Below are 21,110 nucleotides of genomic sequence, written 5' to 3'. Positions count from 1 at the left end.
ACTCTTGAGGCGCCCAGGTATGGCAGCGTGTACAGAGGCAGGGCGGCAATAGCCAGCAAGAGACGAGATGACATCCAGACCAAATCGCATCGACGCGCTATATCCAGCTTTGCGTCCACAGGCAGTCGGAGGCTGTGACTTTCATACAAAGCTACTTCTGCGTATTGGACATAGGATCGGAAGGTCAGGCAAATCAATTCCTTTCACTCCCGTACTTTCCGACCCAGCTTGACTGGCGCTTCTGAGCAGCTGGGGGACGAAGGATAGTGAATATGTTTTTAGCATACTCAGGATCTCATTGTGGTTCCAATCGCAGGCCCCACTCAGTTCTGACCGGAGGCGACTGCAGGTGCTTTTCAAGTGAGGCCAGAATATCGAAGACTGGAGTGTTGTAGGCCCTCAACGGTGCCACATGTAGATGAAGACATGGCAGAAATGGGGTCGGCACGTAGCCAGCCCTGTTCCAATTCGTGCTCGATTCTCCCCAACTCTCCATAACCAGTAACCTCTTGTGAATCTCTCAATAGCTGCCTTATGAAGTCGATATCCTCAGGTTTGTCGACAACAGAGCCGAAGATGAACAGAGGCCATGCACTTAGATAACAGACGACGCAAACTTGGCGCAGATTTGGGTGCCGCAGGTATGCTAATGCTAACTCTACTTGCCATCTGGTTCCTATCGAAGGTTCCTCCACAGACCGAAGCGGCAGTTTGGTGAAATCCGGCACGTTCACTCTTTTAGCGTAGTCCATGACTACAAGACTCCGGTCGTGATCATGCAAGTCATATAAAAGCGAAGCTGCAAGAATGTAGAGATCAGTCATCGAAGGTGACGACGAGTTTGTACCATCAGATATGGTAGTCAAACACTCATGCCATTGCTGCACACTCTCCCTTAGGTTGGACTCATAACATGAGTCCTGTAGCTCTTGTCCAGAGTATGGCCCACAGGCAATCCTTAGAATCAGGGAATGTAGTGCCGCCGGAACTCCTAGGACTCGACTCCTCGATATTTCGGACTCATGTTCAGAGGCCAGAAAATTCAAGATTTCGAATGTATTGTCCAAGAAACGCCGATTTAGAGGATCCTGCAGCGAGAAGGGTCTTCGCATGATGAGTAAGCAAGACTGATAGACAACGCTTTCAATTATGATACGGTCATAGTTTCTTAGCGTGGAAAACAAGGACTTCTTAAATGTGTAACGTAGTTTAATCAGCTGTTGTGCTCCTGCAACGTGCTGCAGGGCATCACTTGAGTCACCTGGACCCCAGAGCTTGATCGAATATGAATCAGCCGGGCCTTGAGGGCAAGGGACACTTATGACGTACCGATGAGATATAAAGAAATATTACGCTTGATATCAAAGCATCTCCTGGGCAAGCGCCGCAGCCTATCAAACTTGTTACACTTTTCATGACATGTTGCGATGCCTGAGTATGATAGGTGTCAGCGAGAGTTAGATACCGCAACTCTCTCGTGGCCATGTAACGGTTTGACGCACAAGCCGACATGACCGCGCATTTAAGCCCTTGTGCGGAGAGAAGGTCATGCATCACATTTGAACGGTAGTCGTCCAGCAAGGCTGGTGGCAACGTTGGTAAAAGAAGGTGAGTGAGAAATTGATCCCGGTAATGAAGCAACAGTGTGAATTCGACATTCGCAGATATTGTCGTCTTGGGCATTGGAGCTGACAAAATGGACCAAGGAGCCGTGGGGAGGCACTCGTCGCCAGAGACTTCTACCACTTTCGGCACACAGGATTCTTCACAAGTTCCCTTGAGATCTTTCCTCTGCAGCTGACGGCGGTTACGCCCATCAGAGAGATCAGCTGTCGTTGGCCACGTGCATAGACGGCGAGCAGACGAACAATGCCGACATAGTGGTTTATTCTCATCGCACTTCAATCTGCGCTTCCTACCTATCAATTTTGATCAGCAGTCCAGTGCGAAGAGGCCGACAATGGAGCATACAGGTCAAGCAACCGCTTTTGGTTCGCAGCAATGCTTTCGACATTAGATTCAGGCGACTGGATGTAATCCGCTTGCGAGACCAAGAGAGTGGATGTCACAGCAGTTTGCGGTCAACACCGTCACGTTCCGGAGTGTAGGAGCAAATGGCACCCCGCTTCTATTCGAGCATCCCCCTTGTGAGACACTACTTTAGTCCTAAGTTAACCAAGTATGCACGAAAGGAGTCACGGGCTGAACCTGGGAGCCTTTGAGAATGTCGGTGACAGAGGGAGCTCAAGGCCCAGCGACCCCGCGTGGCTCTGAGGGGAAGAATAGATTCATACCTATCCAGTTAATTAGGCGCCCAGGGGGCCTCGGGCCTTGCTCGGCGCCCTTGCTCGAGGCTTGTCGGTGGGGGGTAATTTCAGACCTGGGCTATTGTTACTGAACTAAGGACGCTTCACTGCTGAGTATTCCGGCTCATGCGGTCGCTGACGATAGAAGTAGCTTGGCTCTCGCGTTTTCAGTGTCGGGAAAAGCTTACCTAGGTAGTTAAGGTAATCAGAACGGTTGATGCCAGTGTCGTATATCGCCTATGTCGCTCACCCATAGGTTATCGGTATCGATCATGCCACTCGCTGCCGTCGAATATCACTGGTGTAAAAGCCCACAGTCTAACTAATGGAAAATGCAGAACGGAGCGTCTTCCTTTGCACCCAACGGATAACCCCCACATTGCAGATCGCCATGGCTCAATCAGTAATAATTGCGAGAGAACGACAAGCATTTATTAATCTTTCAGAGGACGGGAAGGCAGACTAACTTACGGGCGTTGACCTACTTACCCAAACCACCTGGATGTTGATCATCGACTCACTCAGTCGTTGAACTGCTTTCATCGCTGGCTTATCAATGACGCGTCGACCCATGATGGTGTTCGCGCCTTCAAGACATTCAACTACGCATACTGTTCAGAGGATCACCCACTATTTATCTCAAAATACGGGCTGCTCCTCAAACTGCTTCGAGAAGCCGATGACATGCTTCTGTAATAGTGCCCGAGCTTCTGTACACTCAATACATTCTTTCAGTCCGATTGAACTTGCACCAAGCTCGCGATCAGCGCGGCTGCCATCACGGTCTCTTCATCTCTGTAATGCTTGCCCACGACTTGAAGTCCTATGGGAGCATTTGCAAAAAGTTCTGGCACGTCTGTACAAGCTTGAGGTCAGCAGCAGCCTTTCGATGTCAGTGGCATAGGGTGGTGCTTTCACTCACAGCGCTTATACTCATACTCCTCAGCTGCAGAACGACATGTATAGTCGGGTTCAACCATATCGATTTCCGGATCAAGCTTGAGCCCGGTGGGAATACTGACTGCAGGCTGATCAAGAATGTTCCAAATGGCAGTATATGGAATGTTTCGCCCTTTTCCAAGCTCGGTGGCAACCCCAACATTTACTGGGCAAAGAATAAAGTCAACCCCTCGCTCCTTCATCAGGCGATGATACCTGATGTATATTGTCAGCATCGCAAATTGGATATTAATGCCCCCGTTTCATGGTGCAACGGTGAACTCACTCTTCACGATAAGTATCCCGTCGTACATTGAGATCCCAATTTTCGCGCACAGTGATTGCCTCTGGTCTTGCCCAGCTAAATGAGTTTGTTGTCAGTGGCTCGATTGGTTCGCCCCCAGCATGTAGGAGCTCCAATTGGGTCTGTGCTGCATCAGGAAAATACAGGTCTGTGATCATGTCCATTCCAAGATCGTGTGCATATGGCTCCCAGTCGACAACATCGACGCCTGCTTCTTGCAGTCTGCCTGCTGCATGCTGAAGAGCACGTCTGACAGGCGGATGTGGTCGAGTGAGTCTGACAGTGATTAGTTAGTATCTGCAGGGCACCTGGAAGAGACTGCGGATACAGACCCATCATCCCACATGATTCCAACTCTAATGTCTTGTGGCTTATATGGGCCCACTGTTCTCCATGGGAGAGGGGTTAGAGAGGTCTCCTCCTCCCAGGGTTCCTGATCAAGAACGGCGCTTTGGAATAAGTTGATGTCCTCGATACTGTTTGCAAGTGGTGAAATAACGCAACGAATGCTTTCTTGGCCCTGTCCAGGAAGCACAACCCCTTTATATGGGTTCCGAAGGGCGGTTGTGCGGAGCCCGTAGACGCCGCAGAATCCGGCAGGAACTCGGACAGATCCTCCGATGTCTGTGCCAACACCCATGACTGCGCAGCGAAACCCGATCGAAGCACCCTCCCCACCACTCGAGCCTCCGGGAGTCAAACGTCTATGGTAAGGGTTCAATGTTGCGCCATAGATGGGATTGTGGCAATCAACATGCTGTCATTTTGTCAATGCGGGAAACCAAACCATAAGGAAGCACATACCATCAGACTTTGCGGCCCATTCGTCCTGACTATCGGAATGGCACCGGCTGTTTTGAGCAGCCTGACAAGGAGTGCATCGTCGGTGGTGATGTTGTCAATCAAAGCAACGTAGGTCGCATTTGTGATGCGATCTTTCAGGCCAATGTGTTCCTTCAAGGAAATTGGTAACCCATGCAAGGGGCCGACCAGCTTCCCTGTCGACAAGAATATTTTGTCCAGCTCAGCGGCACGGGCGAGAGCTTCTTGAGTCAAGAACTCAGTCGCAAAGTTCAAGAGTTGGTGGCCGATATGTGCGCGTTTCAAGAATGCTGTCACCGTTGCTAGAGCCGTTAACTCCCCTGTCCTCATTCGCGTAATGAGTTCAGTAGCGCTGCTTTCCGTGATCTTTAACTCATCGTCGGAGAGTGCGTTGCTTTTCTTTATAAATCCAGAAACATCAAGCTCATCTGGCGATGGTAACTTGTCATGGGGTAATAGCCATTCCTGCTTCAGAGATGCTGATAAGATGTCACGACACTTCTGGGCTTTGATCTCCCAAGATTCGCGATGTTCTGGCATGTTGCAGATGTGAATGTCTCTGGAAAATAAAGATTGATATGCTAGATTCCAAACTGCTGCAAAGTCTAAATTGAGCTTAAAGAATTCAATATTGTATAAGGTAGATTGGCAGTGGTGGCCGTAATATTTGTTTAATATAGTCCCTAGATGAGATTGAAGCTCTCCACAAAAACGACCCTGCGCACTGCCAGCTTTAGGATTTTTTGAGTAGTTTATCTCAGCAGAATGATAACACTCGCAAAAGTATATAGTTGGCCGTCCTGGATGGCCTGCTCTAGACCCTCAGCAAGCCCAGGAGCTAGAAATCCGGATGTCTAGGAGGACTACCTCAAAACCTACACCTGGAATCCGCCAATGAAACTAATTTACGAGAATCGGCATCTCAGTGCTTCGTATCGTGATCTACTATCTGCGCAGCTTGATAGTCTTGACCTAAACGCAATGCTCCAGTTTTAAATTTTCCAAAGACATGGATTTGAACTCCAGGCAAAATCCCCAAAGCGCTAATTTCGCTGCGGTCATGACTCCGGGTTACTTCAGACAGCCTGGATATGTGTTAGGTTCCACGATAGACCGGGTGTTAATAATGCTAAATTGGTTAAGGTGACATCAACCACCATGGACCAGGTGTCCCCTTAGTCCTCATCATGACTGCTGATAGAGGTTCGTACAGCCACCGAACATGGATCTGGACGACCAGAAGGTACAGCCATGCTTCTTCAGCCTTGAAAGACGGAACAGCAAGTGTTGCCATGAAAGAGCTTGTCAGCACGCCGTATATAAATCCCATGACAGACACAAGTCTTACAATTTGACTCCAGCGTCAGCAATACGGTAATCACAAGTAGAAATCTCCCAACCCTTGTGAATCGAATGTGAATCACTCATGCTATGTACGATCACTGAAAGCAATATTGAACGAAAGCAGTGCCAAAATCCCAAAGCATCTCAAAATTTACACGAGGACCAGTGTCATGTCTGTGCAATGTGCGCCTCATCTACGTAGACTGACGACTCCTTCATTGCTCCCACAGTGTATGCTCCCGCGATCTGGTGTATATGCTACTAGTGCTGCCAGCCTTCATGTTGGACTTGTTCAACATATTTCTGGTAACGGCGAGCACTCGACCTGCGCATTGACTTCCCCCACTTTACGAAGACCAAGAATGTAGCAATCTGTGCCATAGCGACGAATGCTGCGAGAATGAAGGCGTTCTGTAGGCCCATACCTGTTACCCATGGTGTGATGCTGATCACGACGTCAGCATTAACGAACTAAGGAGACGTGGACGCTTACCCATAGCTGACCGCGAAACTCATACTATTTCGCATTACAATTACTGTGACCAGAGCATCAGCACCAAGGTCCTTGTATGAGTCGATACAGTAGCTGATTGGTATTTGACAACCGATTGTCAGGGCAAATCCGAGTGTGCCCATAGCAAAGATCAGGCCGAACCAGTGTATCTCGTGAGCAGCCCCAACGCCCCACAAGAGTAAGGCCCCTGGAATGCCAATCAAGAGAGCCAGGTAAAGCCAAAGACGGTGTTCTGGCTCCATAATACCATTATTGCGGCGCGCTTTCCAGAGGACAAACTTGTCACCTAGTGGTCCAGCAAATAAGAAACTAAATGTTGTCATCAATATCGACACTAGTGGGGACAGGTTGCAGATGTTAAGAGGAAACGTGCCACTTACCCGATTACAACTCCAACAACACATGCCAGATATGAGAGACCGACCATGCTAGCCCGAAAATTGTATGGAGCGCCGCCCAAAATCACCGAAGACACACCGTTCAAGATATTGAAATAACACACCACCGCGCCGTACATGAATCCCGAAAAGAAGACCACCGGGAACGACGCGAGGAGGACGGGCCGATAGAGGAGTCCTTTGATCTTGATATTCCGCTGGAAGTCATCACTTCGGAACAGCGCAAGCTTTTGGCGATAAGTCCGTTTCGAACGATGAATAGTCGTGTTTTGCGCAGTTTCAACACTATCAACGACCGTATTTGTGTCAGAAGGGTGAAAATTTTCCTTGGTAGTACTAGCGACCTCGTAATCCAAGGCGCCTGTTTCCGTGTCGTCTTCAACTAGCGCATCAGGTTCACTGGACAGAAGAGCCGTACGGAAATAATTGGTCTCCTCCATGAAGAAGAAGCATATAAGGAAGGCGCCCCCACAGAAAATTGCGCACCAGTGCTGTGCATGTTGTCAGCTTCTATTTGACTTGCAGGCAGTATAAGGAGAAGGTATCTTCCATGAGGAGTGAGTACCATTCGAGTTGTTCTGAAACAAAGTATGCCAGGTACCTGGGAAAGCTTACCAGAACCCATTGCCATCCTTGTCCATCGTTGATGAATCCCGAGATAACAGGTGCAAAGAAGTTGCTACCAACAAGAAACAGTGCGTAGACGCTCATGTATGTGCCTCTTTCGTGAGTAAAGAACTGTTATGGCATCATCAATGCGAGTCAAAAAGGGATTAGTCAAAATGAGACCTACCACATCGGAGATTGATATCTCACAAAGAGACTCGATTGCTGCGCCGAATAGACCCTGGATGCATTTATTGGCGATCCAAAGTCCCTCCTTGTTGCAATATGGCGCCCAAATCATCATCCCCTACAGAGAGTGAGTCCACGAGTGTTCGAATGGGACACTCACTGATTTGGAACTGAGGCTTACCATAGTTCCAAGCAGCGATATAAGATAGGTTGGTCTCTTGCCATATTTCTGTGCAAGTGGTTGACACACGAAACAACCCCAGCCTAGGAACAGGAACATGTATCCGGTCCCTTCAACCATTGTGCTGACACCAAGACCCGTGTCGGTGGCGATGGGCACAAGTACAGAATATATGGCGGCAGAGGCAATCCCTACGGCCATGATGTAGCTATAACCAGAGATGTATCAGTTCCGCTCACAACAGGTATTGTTTTTAGTATTGCTAACTTACGTGCACAAGCAAGCCACGGACTGAAGCTTTCGCCATCGCGACCAATTCAATGGATCATCAGGGTCATTCGAAGGACTGGGCACAAGGACGACGTCGGCCTGCGCACCCCGGGCGTGTTTACTGTGCATGTTGCCCAATAGATCCACGAGGTGGACAGTTCCAGGGACAAATTCCACATGGCTGTCTGTTACTTGGGTCATGATGAGAAGAGGTATTGAAACTGTTCTTGATTGAGAATGAAACTTCGGGTTGGGAGAAAATCGCGTCTGGTAATCAGGTCAATGCAGTACTATATAACTAACACTTGCCAATCCAGATGTGTCCTATCTCGAAGATTGGAAACCCCAATGGGGTAAAACACCGACACGGTGCATGGACGGCGACTTATAGGATCACTGTTGTACTCCATCGAAGCAAGCCTGATACCGTCTGAGCAGACTCCAGAGTAGCTTCAGCTTTAATTCGCTCTTCTATCCAATAATATATATTTACGAGTCTAGCGTGGCACCTTATCTTTCCCCAGGTTTTGTTGGGGTCCAATTAAACCTAATTACGAGCTTCCCGACTTCTGCACCTACGTTCTTGGCCCGGTTCAATCAACGTGAAAACGAAGGGTATTCTTCAGGTTCGGAGTCTGTCACTGGATGCGCATTCCTATACAGTCCCAGTTTGTTTTCTCCGCTTTGAAGCCTTTCCTCAGATCTCAGAGATAGAAGAACTTCCGGGCATGAAGCCCAAGCTACAACTTCTACCGACATTGATGTGGCCGGGCGATGTCTATTGAGGTGGGCGATCGTGGAAGCTTTGTCCGATCTTCTTTCTTTTCGTCTGCTTCCTGTGTTTATATCGAGAACACACCATGCGTCGCCGACAAGTTGCCGTAAAATCAGTGGAGTTCGGAAGATTGGTCTAAACCAACGACGTGTGTTCTATCTTGTTTAAAGACAATTATGCAACAGCATTCCTTAGTATTGATACGCCACTCTACTTGGATCGATATTGGCGCGCCACTGTACGCGCGCTGCGGAGCATGGTCTGATCATAACAAATCCTCCCAACCAACTAAACTCCTTCCGGGATAGACATTTCTCTCACCGGGTGAGAGGATGCCATTTCCTCTTCAAGTAGGGTTATTGTTGGGAGATAAGAATGGTTCGACCAGAGCACTGCTATCTTAAAGTTTTACAAATGGGCCGCAAAGAATGTCCTGATAATTCTGTATCCACGTAGGTACTCTTCGAACGCATGGAGGTCGTTAAAGTCGGCCCTGGTCGAAGAAGATGTCAGAATATCGATGCACTTACAGATGTCGGCATGCTTACCTAGATGTCATCCACCCGTGCACCTGGTCAGGGAAGGTCTCGAGATAGCTATCTGGCGAAGCTTTTTTCAAGTTTGCGAACCACGCGTCAACAAGCTGTACGATTTTTGTCATGTTAGATCACTTCTAGAGAATTTAGAAGAATGGCAATTTCGAATGAGATACTTACGTCGGGATCCTCATCCTGACTGGGCAGAATACAGGTCGGAACAACAATCTGTTTGGCATCCTCCACATCCATTAAACTGGGATGAGCTCCCGCGGCAGCCTTAAATTTCGTTCCCTTTGTCGTCACTAATGAGGTGATTTTCACACCCCAACAAAAGCCCAAGGTTGCCCAACTTGTGATCTGGGGGTTCTTTTCTTGGAAAGCTTGAAGCAGAGGCTCGATCAAAGGAACGGTCTTAGAAGGATCACCTTGTTCCTCGAAGAATTTCATGATTGCCTTTCTTTGTACAGGGGTCTTGGGAGGAAAGTTTGCTAGATCTTGTGGATGGTCACCCCAGAAATCGGGCATAAAGACCTTGAAGTCACCGGCGCTATCGGGCATTTGCTCATAATCCGATGCCAGGATGTCGGCTCCCTTGATTGCTTGAACAAACAGGCCAAAGACATCGTAACAGAGGAAGATACCGCGAGTCGCGGTTGCGCTACCGGTTACATCTTGTAAAATTCATTAGCGTTCGAATGGACTGCTGTCTCAATGCATTTCCACGCTTACACGTCTTCATGCCATTGAAATCTTCGAATTTCCCCTTTTCTTGATACTCGTAACCACCTCTTAGTACAATCGGTGGTCGCGTACAGCATGCTTTGCTCTGAACAGAAAAGGACATATTGATTCTAAGCCGATAGTGCTGTGCGAGACTATGACAACGTAATATTGAATTGATTGAGAGTATCGACGGTTCCTTCTAGTACTTCGACGAGACGTGGTTGCAACAAGGATTATATAGGCAAACTCCGAAAGTAATATCCATTTCAAAGTAATCGTTCCGAGCTCTGAAATTCAGTCAGAAGCGGCACACGAGAAATTAATAATCAATGCAGGATGTACGACACGCATCTTAGCGACAATATTCATCGTATGGCAGCCTATAGACTTCATTCTGGAAGTAGCAAAGTCAGTAAATGTAGTATCGATTACTATGCTCAAGCTGCGATGATTAGTTGAGACTGGGTCAACCATTTGATGCAAGTAGGCGTCGATGGTAGGAATCTGGCCACTGAAGGAGCCTTGAGCCGGAGGTTTGCCCTCACTCGGTCTCAATGAGATGTTACCTGACACTCAGCAACCAGGCGTAGCCATTCCTCGCGAGTGCGAGATATCTGAGGGGCGCAAGTATGGGATGTTGTCCGCCAATCTAACCCAGATTGACTATACATAGCCTCAAGTCCGATTCGCAGGCTGTCTTACTCATCATAGCAATCAAATCCGGTCGCCTATCCCAATCAAGAAGGCAACGTTCACCAGTCGGAAGATTTGGCTTCGATTTACCCTGGCCAATCAATCACATCTAGCGACTATTACACAAATGAGATCACATTGGGACAAAAGGATAAGGATTAATCCTGTTGCCCTTTCAATGAACATTCTGAACAGACGCTTATATGTACCGGTCGCTGCAATATTAATCAGACTGCAGTAGCGAGGCACATGGGAGAAGAGGGTGATTGTAATATCTGATCACTTTTAATGCCAAACAAATGAGAATTACGTCAACCATGCCTGGCAAGTGGTGGGATACCTATTTTGGCAGCAGTGAGTCGAAATCTTCGTATTCTGGACCATGGGTAAAGGATCGAAAGTTGCTCTACGACTCTAGGGCATCTGGGAGACGGAGCCAAACCTCACCGTGATGATTAAGGTATCCGGAACTGGGGCGTCACCACACTCCGTACCATGCGACAGTGTTAGGGTGTTCGGTGCACCGCCATCTATGGCTGGGTGTATATAGCGGGCTCCCCACCTCTAAATTTAGAGGGAGCCCTTAAGGATTCCATTCACTTCACACCATGCTCATAGCCAGGTGTACTGCATGCACAGACGTAGCGATGTGGTGCATCGGAGACTGACAAAATTCGCGCGTCAGCAATTCGCAACCAAACCAGATTTTTCACGTCGGAAGGAATCAGATCTCGCAGCTGTCATTGAGGGACGATTTTCCCGTACTGGTGTCATGATAAGTAAAGGTTGGAGGTTAAGGTTCACAGCATCTTCATCCCCGGAAAGGCTTCCCCCCAAATGTTTTAGCCTTGTTCCCCGGACCGGAATGAAATAAGCTACCGCACGTCGTCGATAGATCTCCAATTTACCTACCTTGAAGTCTTTAAGGGGTAAGGGGCCGAGAAAGCCTAGTCAGGGCACTCACTAACTGCATAACTACGAGTGGATCATGGCGCCTTAGTAGTTTTGCTAGGGATTGATAGGTGACTAAATACATCCGCCTGAGCAGTGGTTTATTTCACTTCACCAAGTTCTTCTTGACGACCTCTTTTTATGTTCGGTACATAAGCCATCTACGTGCAACGTACACAAGAATATTGATTCAAAGCGGAGTTTATAGGAATCACATGTACCCAATAACTAGTAACCCGGGAGCTACACAATGTAGCGACGGAGACCTTGTTCTATGGTCGAACACACGTCCGGGGGCCAGGTAATTTCCGTGGATACTGTCCATCAATGGTCACGATAAGTGACTGCGGGAAACGTTAGTGGTTGTGTTACAACTTGAAGCACCGGTGAGCTGCTCAGGGGAAGTTCTTCCTACAATCGCAGGGCGGAAAAAAAACACAAAGCTGACACCGAACGTCACTTGTAGGCTCGCTAGTTGTTCCACCACAACGGCTTTGAACCCACGATTATGACCTCGATTGTTCAAGACTTGTGGCAAGCTCCCAGGGACTGGACAGCTTGCTTAAATTGTTCTCATATCGGCCTTATATCAGTCGGAATCTTGCTCAGCGTTGCAATAACACGACGATATCTGACGCCGCTTCGAACATACCCAGGGCCACCCCTAGCCTCGATCACACGGCTCTGGAAGATCATTGATGTTGCGACTGCGAGAACCAACGTCAACAGCATAGAATTGCATCGCAAATATGGCCCTTTCGTGCGCATCGCTCCCAATGAGATATCCGTCTCGAGTCCTCAGGCGGCAGCGGAGATATTGGCGCCAGGGAAAGGCTTCACAAAGACAGACTTCTACAGCGTTTTTCCACCGCAAGAGCCAAAAGACATCTTCACCGAGACCAATGAACATGTGCATGCGAAGAAGAAGCGAGTGGCCGCCGTGCCCTATAGCTTGAGCAAAATAGTAGCTAACTCGGATGCTTTCACGAGCACGATGAAAGTCCTGATAAGTAAGTTCCATGATCTCTCCCAATCGCAGGGTGTGATTGATCTGGGCGAATGGTTGCACTATTTTGCCTTCGACAGTCTCGGCGAGGCGGTCTTCTCAACAAACTTTGGCTTTCTCGAGGCCGGACGCGACATCGACGACACATTGAACACGATTAAGCGGGCTGCACGGTACGGTAGTATTGTCGGCCAAGTACCATTCCTGGACAGATTTCTGTTCAGTAATTGGATTATGAGAGCACTGCCATTCAAGCGGAAAGACCTACTAGTGGCCTCCAGAGCGTTGGCCGAAGTGCAGCAACGCAAGCCATTCAACCAAGATAAAGGAAATGGACGCAAAGATGTCTTAGATCATCTTGTTGCAGGCCATCTCAACTCTGCGGCAAGTTTCACTGAAGACGATGTTTCCGCGATTGCCATTGGTGCAATGTAAGAAGGGAATTCCTTGTGTCATACTATTTTCATTGACGGTGTGCTCCAGTTTCGCAGGTTCAGACTCGACGGCATCTACAATGCAGTCCTTTTTTCACCTGGTCTTGCAACACCGGCGTGTCTATGATCGTATCGTAGATGAGCTCCAATATCATCAAATCTCTGGGAATCTCACGTCTGACTTGATCACGTACGCAGAGGCTCAGCAACTTCGGTATTTTCAAGCCGCACTCACCGAAACCATGCGGCTTCGGCCAGCCGTTGGTGTTAACATCTCTCGAGAAGCTCCACGCGATGGCGTGACAATACAGGGTCGACAGTTCTCTGAGCATACGCGCTTCGCCGTCAACGCATGGGCGGTCCATCGAGACTACGAGGTCTTCGGAGAAGATGCAGGTCCTTTTCGTCCGGAGCGGTGGCTGGAGGGTGATCATGAACGGATCCGCCTTATGCGGAAGCACCTTTATCAGGTGTGTTATTCCACAATAACCGAACATTTCCCCTCGAATTTGGCTTATCTGTTTCTACAGTTTGGTGCTGGTAGCCATGTCTGCCTCGGTCGCAATCTGGCGCTTCTTGAGATGAATCGTCTTCTGCCTCAACTTCTGCGTGAGTTCGAGATGGAGTTGGTAGACCCGACTCGGGAGCTCAAGGCAGAAGCCGTATTCTTTGTCATCCAGTCTGGCTTGGAAGTTCGCATCAACCAGCGAGCAAATCAGTCGATACCACGAAAGACAATCGGTAGGTGACGATTATTTTCGCCTTGCTCTAGCGGTGATCTATTTGTGGTGAACGGTATGATTTGGAAAATTACCTAGGTGCTGGTGCCCTTCCATCACAAGCTTTAGGCTAACGACAAATTCAGCAACAGCGCAACCTCCTCGTGGTCGTCGATGGTCAAGGGGTGGCCCTGATAGCCCTTCTGTCTGTTCACTGACCCAATCAGAAGTTTGGATCTTTGAGAAGTATCGACGGGTCCCAAGATGGCCAATTGTGCGAGGAGAAAATGAATTTTTTTAGAGACTGGTAGCTATACTGTGCTTGAGACACTTGGATGGACCAGGAAACGACTTTGGAGCAGGCCAAAGATTGAAATACTTGCAAATGAGATATCGGATTCGGGTTCCATCATCATCTTCCATACTCGTGCAGGCCGCGCGCTACGGCTGAGAAGAGTCAAAGTTCTTCTGCGCCTCCGCCACGTGGAAATTTTGCTTCACATTCAAGTTCTTCTGCTCCCCTGCAGTGACTGGACCCTGGAACTGGTACGAGCCAAAGTTTCTCAGCGGTACACCTGAGTTGAACATCATATCCACCTGCTCGAGTGACTTTCCCTTACACTCAGGCACGAACAACCAAGTGAAGATCAGTGCCAGGAAAGCAATCGTGCCGAAGATGAAACCGACTTTGGAATCGAGACCTGCATACTGTGGAGATATGAGGTACGGGATCGAAAAGTTGACAGCAAAGTTCATGACAACGTTGACTACGAACCCAACGCGCAGAGTATGATCCCGAAGTCGAAGAGTGGGCAGCTCTGTGGTCACGACGTAGGTCAAGGGCGCCCAAGCCAGAGAAAAGCCAGCCGTCATGAGAGCTAGGCTGGAGACAATGCCAATCTTGTACGAATGAGTGACAGGCTTTGGCGTGCCGAGGCCACCCATTGTCATGAGAGCAGCGCACTGTACGGCGGCGCCAATGAGTAAGAGACGCCTAGTATTATGGTTAGCAGGTACAGGTAAATCATTCAAGCGTGGAGGGCAACATACTTCCTGCCTACTCGATCAACCATGAATAGACACATTGTGCAGGCTGTTATATTCACTGCAGCCAGGATGAGGGAGAAGTTGAAAGCATTGATGGTGCCAAGTGATTTGACATAGATGGTGCCATACTGAGACGCAAAGGCTTGACCCGTAGCTTGCTGAAAGAAATTGACCACAATCACAAGCAGGGTCCGTTTAAGGTGGTTGCCGCGGAAGATCTGTGAGAATTTCCCCTTCTCTTCTTCCATCTCAAGGGCGTACTTCAGCTCCTCGAACTCGCTGTCGATATCATTCTGCGAAAAGGCTCCTTCACGTAGTTTTTGTAAACTAGCCTTGGCATCCTCGTTGTGGCCCTGCAACAATAGCCACCGTGGCGACTCTGGGACGAACCAAATCAGGCTGAGGATAATGCTAGGGACGACGTAGAACATTCCCAAGGGAATTCTCCACGCCCGATCGTCCTTAAGTTCGCTGGTGCCCCGACAAATCGAGTTGACAATAAGACCTCCCGTAAGCAGGCTTAGTTGGTAGGTGCCTACGATGAAACCGCGTACCTGCGAAGGCACGATCTCGGACTGATATGTCGGGATCACAGCCAGTTCCATGCCCACGTAACAATAGTTCAATATCCTTGCGGCCATTATTTGTTCTCTGTTGGCCGATGTGACCGCTATCGTCGCGGTGATCAAGGCGTAGCAGCTCATACAGAACACACACATCCTTCGGCCGTATCGCTTGCTGATCAGGCTGCCAATAATTACTCCTATATGCATAGTTAGAATCTGAAATCTATCGCAATCTGCAATCATACCGGCAGCGAATCCAATGTAGTTTAAGCTATTGAATAATGATAGCCAGTAAGGCTCGAGGACGTATTTTCCCTGCTTTGCGATGAAGACCCCAAATCTGCGGGTGAAGGCGTCCATGGCCTGGCTTGTGGCGAATCCTTGATTGTCGAAGCCATAATTGAAGGATGAAAAGGCAATAAGAGAGCACGTTAATGCTAATTTGGTATTAAAATACTGGAATTGAGGTACGAAGCCCATCTTGTTGGTGCTGATGTTGATATATTGGGATTTGAGGGCAGCTGAGGGTATGCACCGTGTCACACCGATGTACTTATTCTCTGGCGAGCAATAGTGCCCACCCCTGCATCATTCTTTCAATCAGGCTGGAAGCCCCGATTCGAAACAATGTAGACGATTGTGCAATACACTAAGAAATGGCAACATTGTAGAATCCTCAGCAAGTAATGAAAAATTGCAATTGATTTCGGCCTTTCGGAGATGCTGAACAAGCTGGTAGATCGTATGCTCGCTGATCTGATATGCGGTTAATTAGAAGGTGTTGTTCCGGTGCCGACGAAGAGGTCCGAGAAGCCGATATATGCGGCACTCGGAGCACCGACCAATTCCATGGTGAGGATGACCTGATGGTTTCCTTCACCAATTGGTAATTTTCAAGCATTACTTCAGGTCGTTTTGGTCTTAGAGATGAAATTGCTTCTAGCTGTGGGCAGTGTTGAAGATTTTTCGATCACGCAAGATATCTGCCTCTCAAACTATCGAACATTTTGAGTCTTCATCTTGCGAACCTCGAAATATTCAACCATTTACTCTCCTTGTGGTACAACGAAAGCAAGGGAAGTCCACCCGTCTTCTCCACTAAGTCAAGGCAGACGCTGGACGGTTGCATCGAAGACCAACATGTCACACTCGTTACCTGCCAAACCATGCCCCTTAAAAATTACCGGCAAGCATGGCCAGCATCGGCCGAACCTGGTGATATTCATGCCAGACCAGCTTCGCTATGATTCTTTGGGCTGCACAACGGAAGGAGTCTGCCCTGTTAAGACGCCCAACATCGATGCCTTCAGTCGCAGGGGCACGCTTTTCAGTAATTGCTTTGTTCAGGCATCGGTCTGCTCACAGTCGAGATGCTCTATGTTCACGGGCACCTATCCGCACGTGAGTGGGCACCGAAGCTTGGAGAATCTCATCAAGCCTTGGGAGCCGAACATGTTCCGAAGTCTCAAAGAGAATGGCTACCATGTAGCTTGCCTTGCTCCCAGGGGCGACACTTTTGCGCCAACTGTCACCGAATTAAGCGTGACGGAGTATGGATTCCTCGAAACTCCAGAGGTCGTGCCTAAGTTTACTGGCGGAGGTGTGCCTGATAACGAAGAAAACGAAAATATTTGGTCTCGATTGTTCTACAAAGGCCTCCGGAACGCATCTGACGCCTCGGACTATGATGATGCGGTGGTCAGATCGGCGCTGGCCTGGCTTGATTGTCCACCCACCGACAAACCCTGGGTCCTTTTCATGCCATTGCTCTTCCCACATTGCCCATTCCAGGTCGAGGAGCCGTACTTCTCTCTTTACGATCGCTCGGCGATGCCCATGGTGAAGTCAACCCCAGACGCCAAGACAGGTTACGAACCGCGATATATGAAAGTAATTCGTGAACAATATGGAACGCACCGCGCAACGCCTGAAATCTGGGCCGAGATCAAGGCCACTTACTACGGGATGATATCTCGATTGGATGACCAATTCGGGAGAATCATTAACAAAATCGATTCGCTAGGGCTTTGGGATGAAACGGTGACCATGTTCTTCACAGACCACGGTGAATATCTTGGAGATCATGGCTTGATTGAGAAGTGGCCGTCGGGGCTATCTGAAACTTTGGTTCACGAACCGCTCATTGTCGGCGGCGGCGGGCTCCCACAGGGCCAGGTCACGGATGTCATGGCCGAAATGGTTGATCTTGTCCCAACCATCTTCGAGCTGTGTGAGATAGGAGAGCACTTCCCCCACAATGGCCAATCATTAGTCCCAGTACTGATCGACGGAAAGCCGGAGCACAAGAAGTACGCTTTCACTGAAGGAGGTTTTCTGATCAGCGAGGAGCCACTGTTGGAGCAAGCACCTTACCCTTATGACATCAAAGCTGGCCTACAACACCAGGATACAGCATTAGTGGGTAAGTCCATCAGCATACGAGATAAACAGTGGACATATGTCTATAGACTTTACGAACCGGCAGAGTTGTATCACCGTGTCAACGATCCAGAAGAGATGCATAATCTAGCCCACGACCCTGAGTATGCGGGCGTCGCGCGGACCATGGAAAGTGACATCTTCCGTTGGATGGTTGGTGGATCGGACTTCTTACCATGGCAAAAGGATGCACGATTTCCTGAAGTTCAGCTGAAGTCTCCGAGGGAACAGTTGCTAGAACGCCTGGAACGAGCAGGTCAAGAAGTGAACGGACATGCCATAGAGTGATGAGATTTTTTTCATTCCTTTAGATTCACAATAGAATTTGCATAGCCTCGCAGTAGTATCATGCTGTTTGAACCGATACCAGGCCTCTGATCCGAAACGCCCCAACGGGAGGGTCGTTCGCGGGCATGGGGAATGTTATTCGTCATATCATAAAGCTGGTCTTATACTATTGCTCCCATGTCGCTGCCATGAAATCTTGCACGTGAGAGTTATCTTGGTCATAAGATCCACTTATCCAAGGGTCAAACGAGGACCATGCCATTTGGTATGCGCCGTCGTTGGACCAGTCAACCTCAGTCATATCCTCACGCTGGCCTCTGAACCCATGATTTGAATGGCCTGGTAATGGCGCAACCAAGGTGCGGGAGGGGATTCGGGTATTTATCAAGACTGAATTGTGATGTGCAGTCCCCGTATCCGATCCATTTCCAGTGCTGTCCTTGGAGGTATTTGGGTTATCGGCGTGGTCCTCTCGCACGACTCTGGGACTGGGACTGAACGTAGGCAAGGCATCTCGTTGATCGGTACTCATACTGTCGAGTGGTGCTACCAACCTCGAGCTGTCATCAATAAAGCCCGACGCTCTGAAATAGCTGTGGCGTGAAAAGACTTGTCTCAGTCGAGGCGCGGCTGGTATGTTCGGTAACTCGGAAGACATATTTACGGAACCAGCTGGAGAACTTGGTTCACTCGCAGATGAATGGCTTGAGATCCGACCCGCAAGTGTGCTGTCGATTTCTCGTGCCTAGATCGACTATCAACACTAGGAAGTTGGAGGATCTCTTCAAACTTACAATGTCTAGCGCCGAAGGCGAATTTGCACAGAACCTGTTCAAGACCGCAGAACAGTTACTGACCAGTGTCAGTACTGACTCAATAAGTGGATGGTCCCGCTCAGCAGTTGTTCGAAAGCCATGGGATATTATCCTGGCACTCTGATAAGCGCAAACAGCTATGTCCTTATCCATGACTTTGATATTTATATCGGCGACAAGCAAAGTCGCAAATATTTCTGCTGACAGAGCTCGAGCATGGTCAAGACACCTGGCCCTACAATAAGATATCAGCTCAGGGTCAATTTCCCGCAGCACTCGCTTTGACACAGCCTCTTGCAAACCATCAAAGAGCAGCCTGTAGAGATCGCAGTGACATTGGTGCCACCAGACGTGGATCATGATGAATTGAGATAATTCTGAGGAATAAGCACGTAGCATCAGGTTTCTTGTCGAGAAGCCCAACGACTGGGGAAGCGTGCTTGCAAACAAATGGAGTTCGCTCTCAAAGTTGCTGACGGCTTGCTCTGGATTGGACTCAATCTTGCCAGTTCCTGCAACTTGTTTGGTGAACCTGTATGGAGGGTCAGTCCTGCATATCCAGTAAAATGTTGACAGCATTTCATACCGAAGTATACGATCTCGAATATTCATGATACGAATGTACTGGGTAAAGAGGCCAATGTATGGTGGAGGCTGTAAGGAAATCGATTCTAGGTTGCCCGTAACTTGCGGATTGTCCAGCTCGAAGTCTTCTTCTCGGCATGGCAATTGTACGTGGATGGTTTCCAACGCGCAGGTAGTAAATTCTGTGAGGCCTGCTGCTGCTTTTGTGTCGAGAAGAAATATTGCCCAGATCACTCGCCTTCTTGCTTCCTGAGCTAACCAACACAACGATGGGTTCTCATAATTGAGTCTCATTGCGAAAGCAAACCTTGCGGCCAGTGGCAGCAGCATAAACGCGGACGACATAGCGTGCAGATGAACTTTGTACCCAATAATCAACAGCATTACCTGGATCTTGAAGATGGAAGGTCTTTCCAGATTTTGCAGGACCATATTTTGAGCTCTCTCAATCCATTTGGCGGCTTGCTGCTGAACTTCTGGTGTTGAACCCAACATCTGACTTGTGAGACCACAGAGCGCGAGAATGAATGCATCATCAGCGTAACCTTTGACATAACCTTGGATCACTGATGCTTTGTGCAAAAAGGCAAAGTATGAGATAGGGTGAATGTGTCGGAAATAGTCTTCAATACTCTGCATCACGGTCTCTTTACTGGGAAATCCCATGCTGGGTAGAGTGAATTAGAACATTCCCGACGCCTACTTGGACAATAAAACATACCGATTAGATTGAAGCGATGCCGGCTGGCGAGCTATCTCATCTTCGTGCTCAATTTCGAAATCATCCACACATTCAGGTGTATGGCTTGGCAATCTTGTTTGGCTTGTTATTCCTGAGCGACTGAAAGACTCTGGTGAGAGTAGATGAACGGATGAGGATGAAACACGACTTCTCGTTGGGAATATACATTCGATCCCCTTCTTATGACACCTATTGCATCGAACTTGCTCGCCGGTACATCTAGTTTTTGAAGCACGGCAAGTGATGCAGGCTCGCCTGGCTCGGTGGCGTACGCTTTGTGAGGTTGCTGCAGCTTGGTCTCCGTCAGCAGCCTGGGGCAAGAAGCTGCACCGGAAACCCAAACGTTCGCAGGTACCACACGTATTGCGCTGACCATCGCATTTTACCTTCAAATGCCAGCTCTAGTCAGTCGTCTTTCACACAACCAGGTCCTATGGAAGCAGCAATGGGCGTGTTAACGTGGCTTACCTTTCGCGCTCTACACTGTGCGCAGACATTAAGTGAGATCCGACCAGACTTTGCAGTCGCAACACCGATCGCAGCTTCCGTTGGTCCTACATCCATCTATCACCGACAGTTCGAAAGTGGAGGGCGGCTTCCCCAGAGGAACCCTGTACGAGCCGATATTGCATACATAGACTTGAGAAATGGCAATTAAAGGGTTTCTCCGGATCTCCGAGTTGCGGTCCCGATAGCCGAACCTCGAGAAAAGTCGAATCGAAAGCTGGGCGGCGTTTCCCCCAGTTCCAGAGTGTAGCCATCAACAATCACGATTCTGAGTACCATTAGATGGGTAAAAAGTTGTTTCCTGGGGCCCCAGCGTGATACTACCAATATAAATATCCATAATAGGAGGTTAGATGCACCGAGAGCCCTGCGATCACTGCTTGATCATTATTGTGGTCGATTATTTAT

General features: G+C 48.7%; 8 protein-coding genes across 8 annotated transcripts; 2 read left to right on the top strand and 6 right to left on the bottom strand.

The window, feature by feature from the left end:
• Positions 1 to 356: 356 nt before the first annotated feature.
• On the bottom strand, positions 357 to 1,112 carry LTR84_006874 (uncharacterized protein; the record flags this gene model as incomplete). The annotated part of the gene is made up of 1 exon (XM_064850431.1): positions 357 to 1,112. The coding sequence occupies one exon, from the start codon at positions 1,110 to 1,112 to the stop codon at positions 357 to 359; it is 756 nt and encodes a 251-aa protein (XP_064702913.1).
• Positions 1,113 to 3,037: 1,925 nt separating this feature from the next.
• LTR84_006873 (uncharacterized protein) lies at positions 3,038 to 4,911 on the bottom strand (the record flags this gene model as incomplete). The annotated part of the gene is made up of 5 exons (XM_064850430.1): positions 3,038 to 3,162; positions 3,229 to 3,461; positions 3,532 to 3,825; positions 3,882 to 4,306; positions 4,354 to 4,911. The coding sequence occupies 5 exons, from the start codon at positions 4,909 to 4,911 to the stop codon at positions 3,038 to 3,040; spliced, it is 1,635 nt and encodes a 544-aa protein (XP_064702912.1).
• A 1,065-nt stretch (positions 4,912 to 5,976) lies between these two features.
• On the bottom strand, positions 5,977 to 8,074 carry LTR84_006872 (uncharacterized protein; the record flags this gene model as incomplete). The annotated part of the gene is made up of 6 exons (XM_064850429.1): positions 5,977 to 6,160; positions 6,209 to 6,538; positions 6,610 to 7,118; positions 7,243 to 7,365; positions 7,604 to 7,811; positions 7,875 to 8,074. The coding sequence occupies 6 exons, from the start codon at positions 8,072 to 8,074 to the stop codon at positions 5,977 to 5,979; spliced, it is 1,554 nt and encodes a 517-aa protein (XP_064702911.1).
• Positions 8,075 to 9,056: 982 nt separating this feature from the next.
• Positions 9,057 to 10,031, bottom strand: LTR84_006871 (uncharacterized protein; the record flags this gene model as incomplete). Its single annotated transcript, XM_064850428.1, has 4 exons — positions 9,057 to 9,141; positions 9,197 to 9,291; positions 9,365 to 9,858; positions 9,917 to 10,031. The coding sequence occupies 4 exons, from the start codon at positions 10,029 to 10,031 to the stop codon at positions 9,057 to 9,059; spliced, it is 789 nt and encodes a 262-aa protein (XP_064702910.1).
• Positions 10,032 to 12,062: 2,031 nt separating this feature from the next.
• Positions 12,063 to 13,743, top strand: LTR84_006870 (uncharacterized protein; the record flags this gene model as incomplete). Its single annotated transcript, XM_064850427.1, has 2 exons — positions 12,063 to 12,991; positions 13,044 to 13,743. 2 exons carry the CDS (start codon positions 12,063 to 12,065, stop codon positions 13,741 to 13,743), a joined length of 1,629 nt encoding a protein of 542 aa, XP_064702909.1.
• Positions 13,744 to 14,154: 411 nt separating this feature from the next.
• On the bottom strand, positions 14,155 to 15,806 carry LTR84_006869 (uncharacterized protein; the record flags this gene model as incomplete). The annotated part of the gene is made up of 3 exons (XM_064850426.1): positions 14,155 to 14,707; positions 14,764 to 15,523; positions 15,572 to 15,806. 3 exons carry the CDS (start codon positions 15,804 to 15,806, stop codon positions 14,155 to 14,157), a joined length of 1,548 nt encoding a protein of 515 aa, XP_064702908.1.
• A 660-nt stretch (positions 15,807 to 16,466) lies between these two features.
• Positions 16,467 to 18,053, top strand: LTR84_006868 (uncharacterized protein; the record flags this gene model as incomplete). The annotated part of the gene is made up of 1 exon (XM_064850425.1): positions 16,467 to 18,053. One exon carries the CDS (start codon positions 16,467 to 16,469, stop codon positions 18,051 to 18,053), a length of 1,587 nt encoding a protein of 528 aa, XP_064702907.1.
• A 166-nt stretch (positions 18,054 to 18,219) lies between these two features.
• On the bottom strand, positions 18,220 to 20,119 carry LTR84_006867 (uncharacterized protein; the record flags this gene model as incomplete). Its single annotated transcript, XM_064850424.1, has 3 exons — positions 18,220 to 18,798; positions 18,848 to 19,400; positions 19,455 to 20,119. The coding sequence occupies 3 exons, from the start codon at positions 20,117 to 20,119 to the stop codon at positions 18,220 to 18,222; spliced, it is 1,797 nt and encodes a 598-aa protein (XP_064702906.1).
• Between the last annotated feature and the right edge of the window lie 991 nt (positions 20,120 to 21,110).

Source organism: Exophiala bonariae (assembly GCF_035927105.1).
Source record: "Exophiala bonariae strain CCFEE 5792 chromosome Unknown scaffold_26, whole genome shotgun sequence".
Taxonomy (NCBI): Eukaryota; Fungi; Ascomycota; class Eurotiomycetes; order Chaetothyriales; family Herpotrichiellaceae; genus Exophiala; species Exophiala bonariae.
This window is presented reverse-complemented; position numbering and strand designations above follow the sequence as displayed.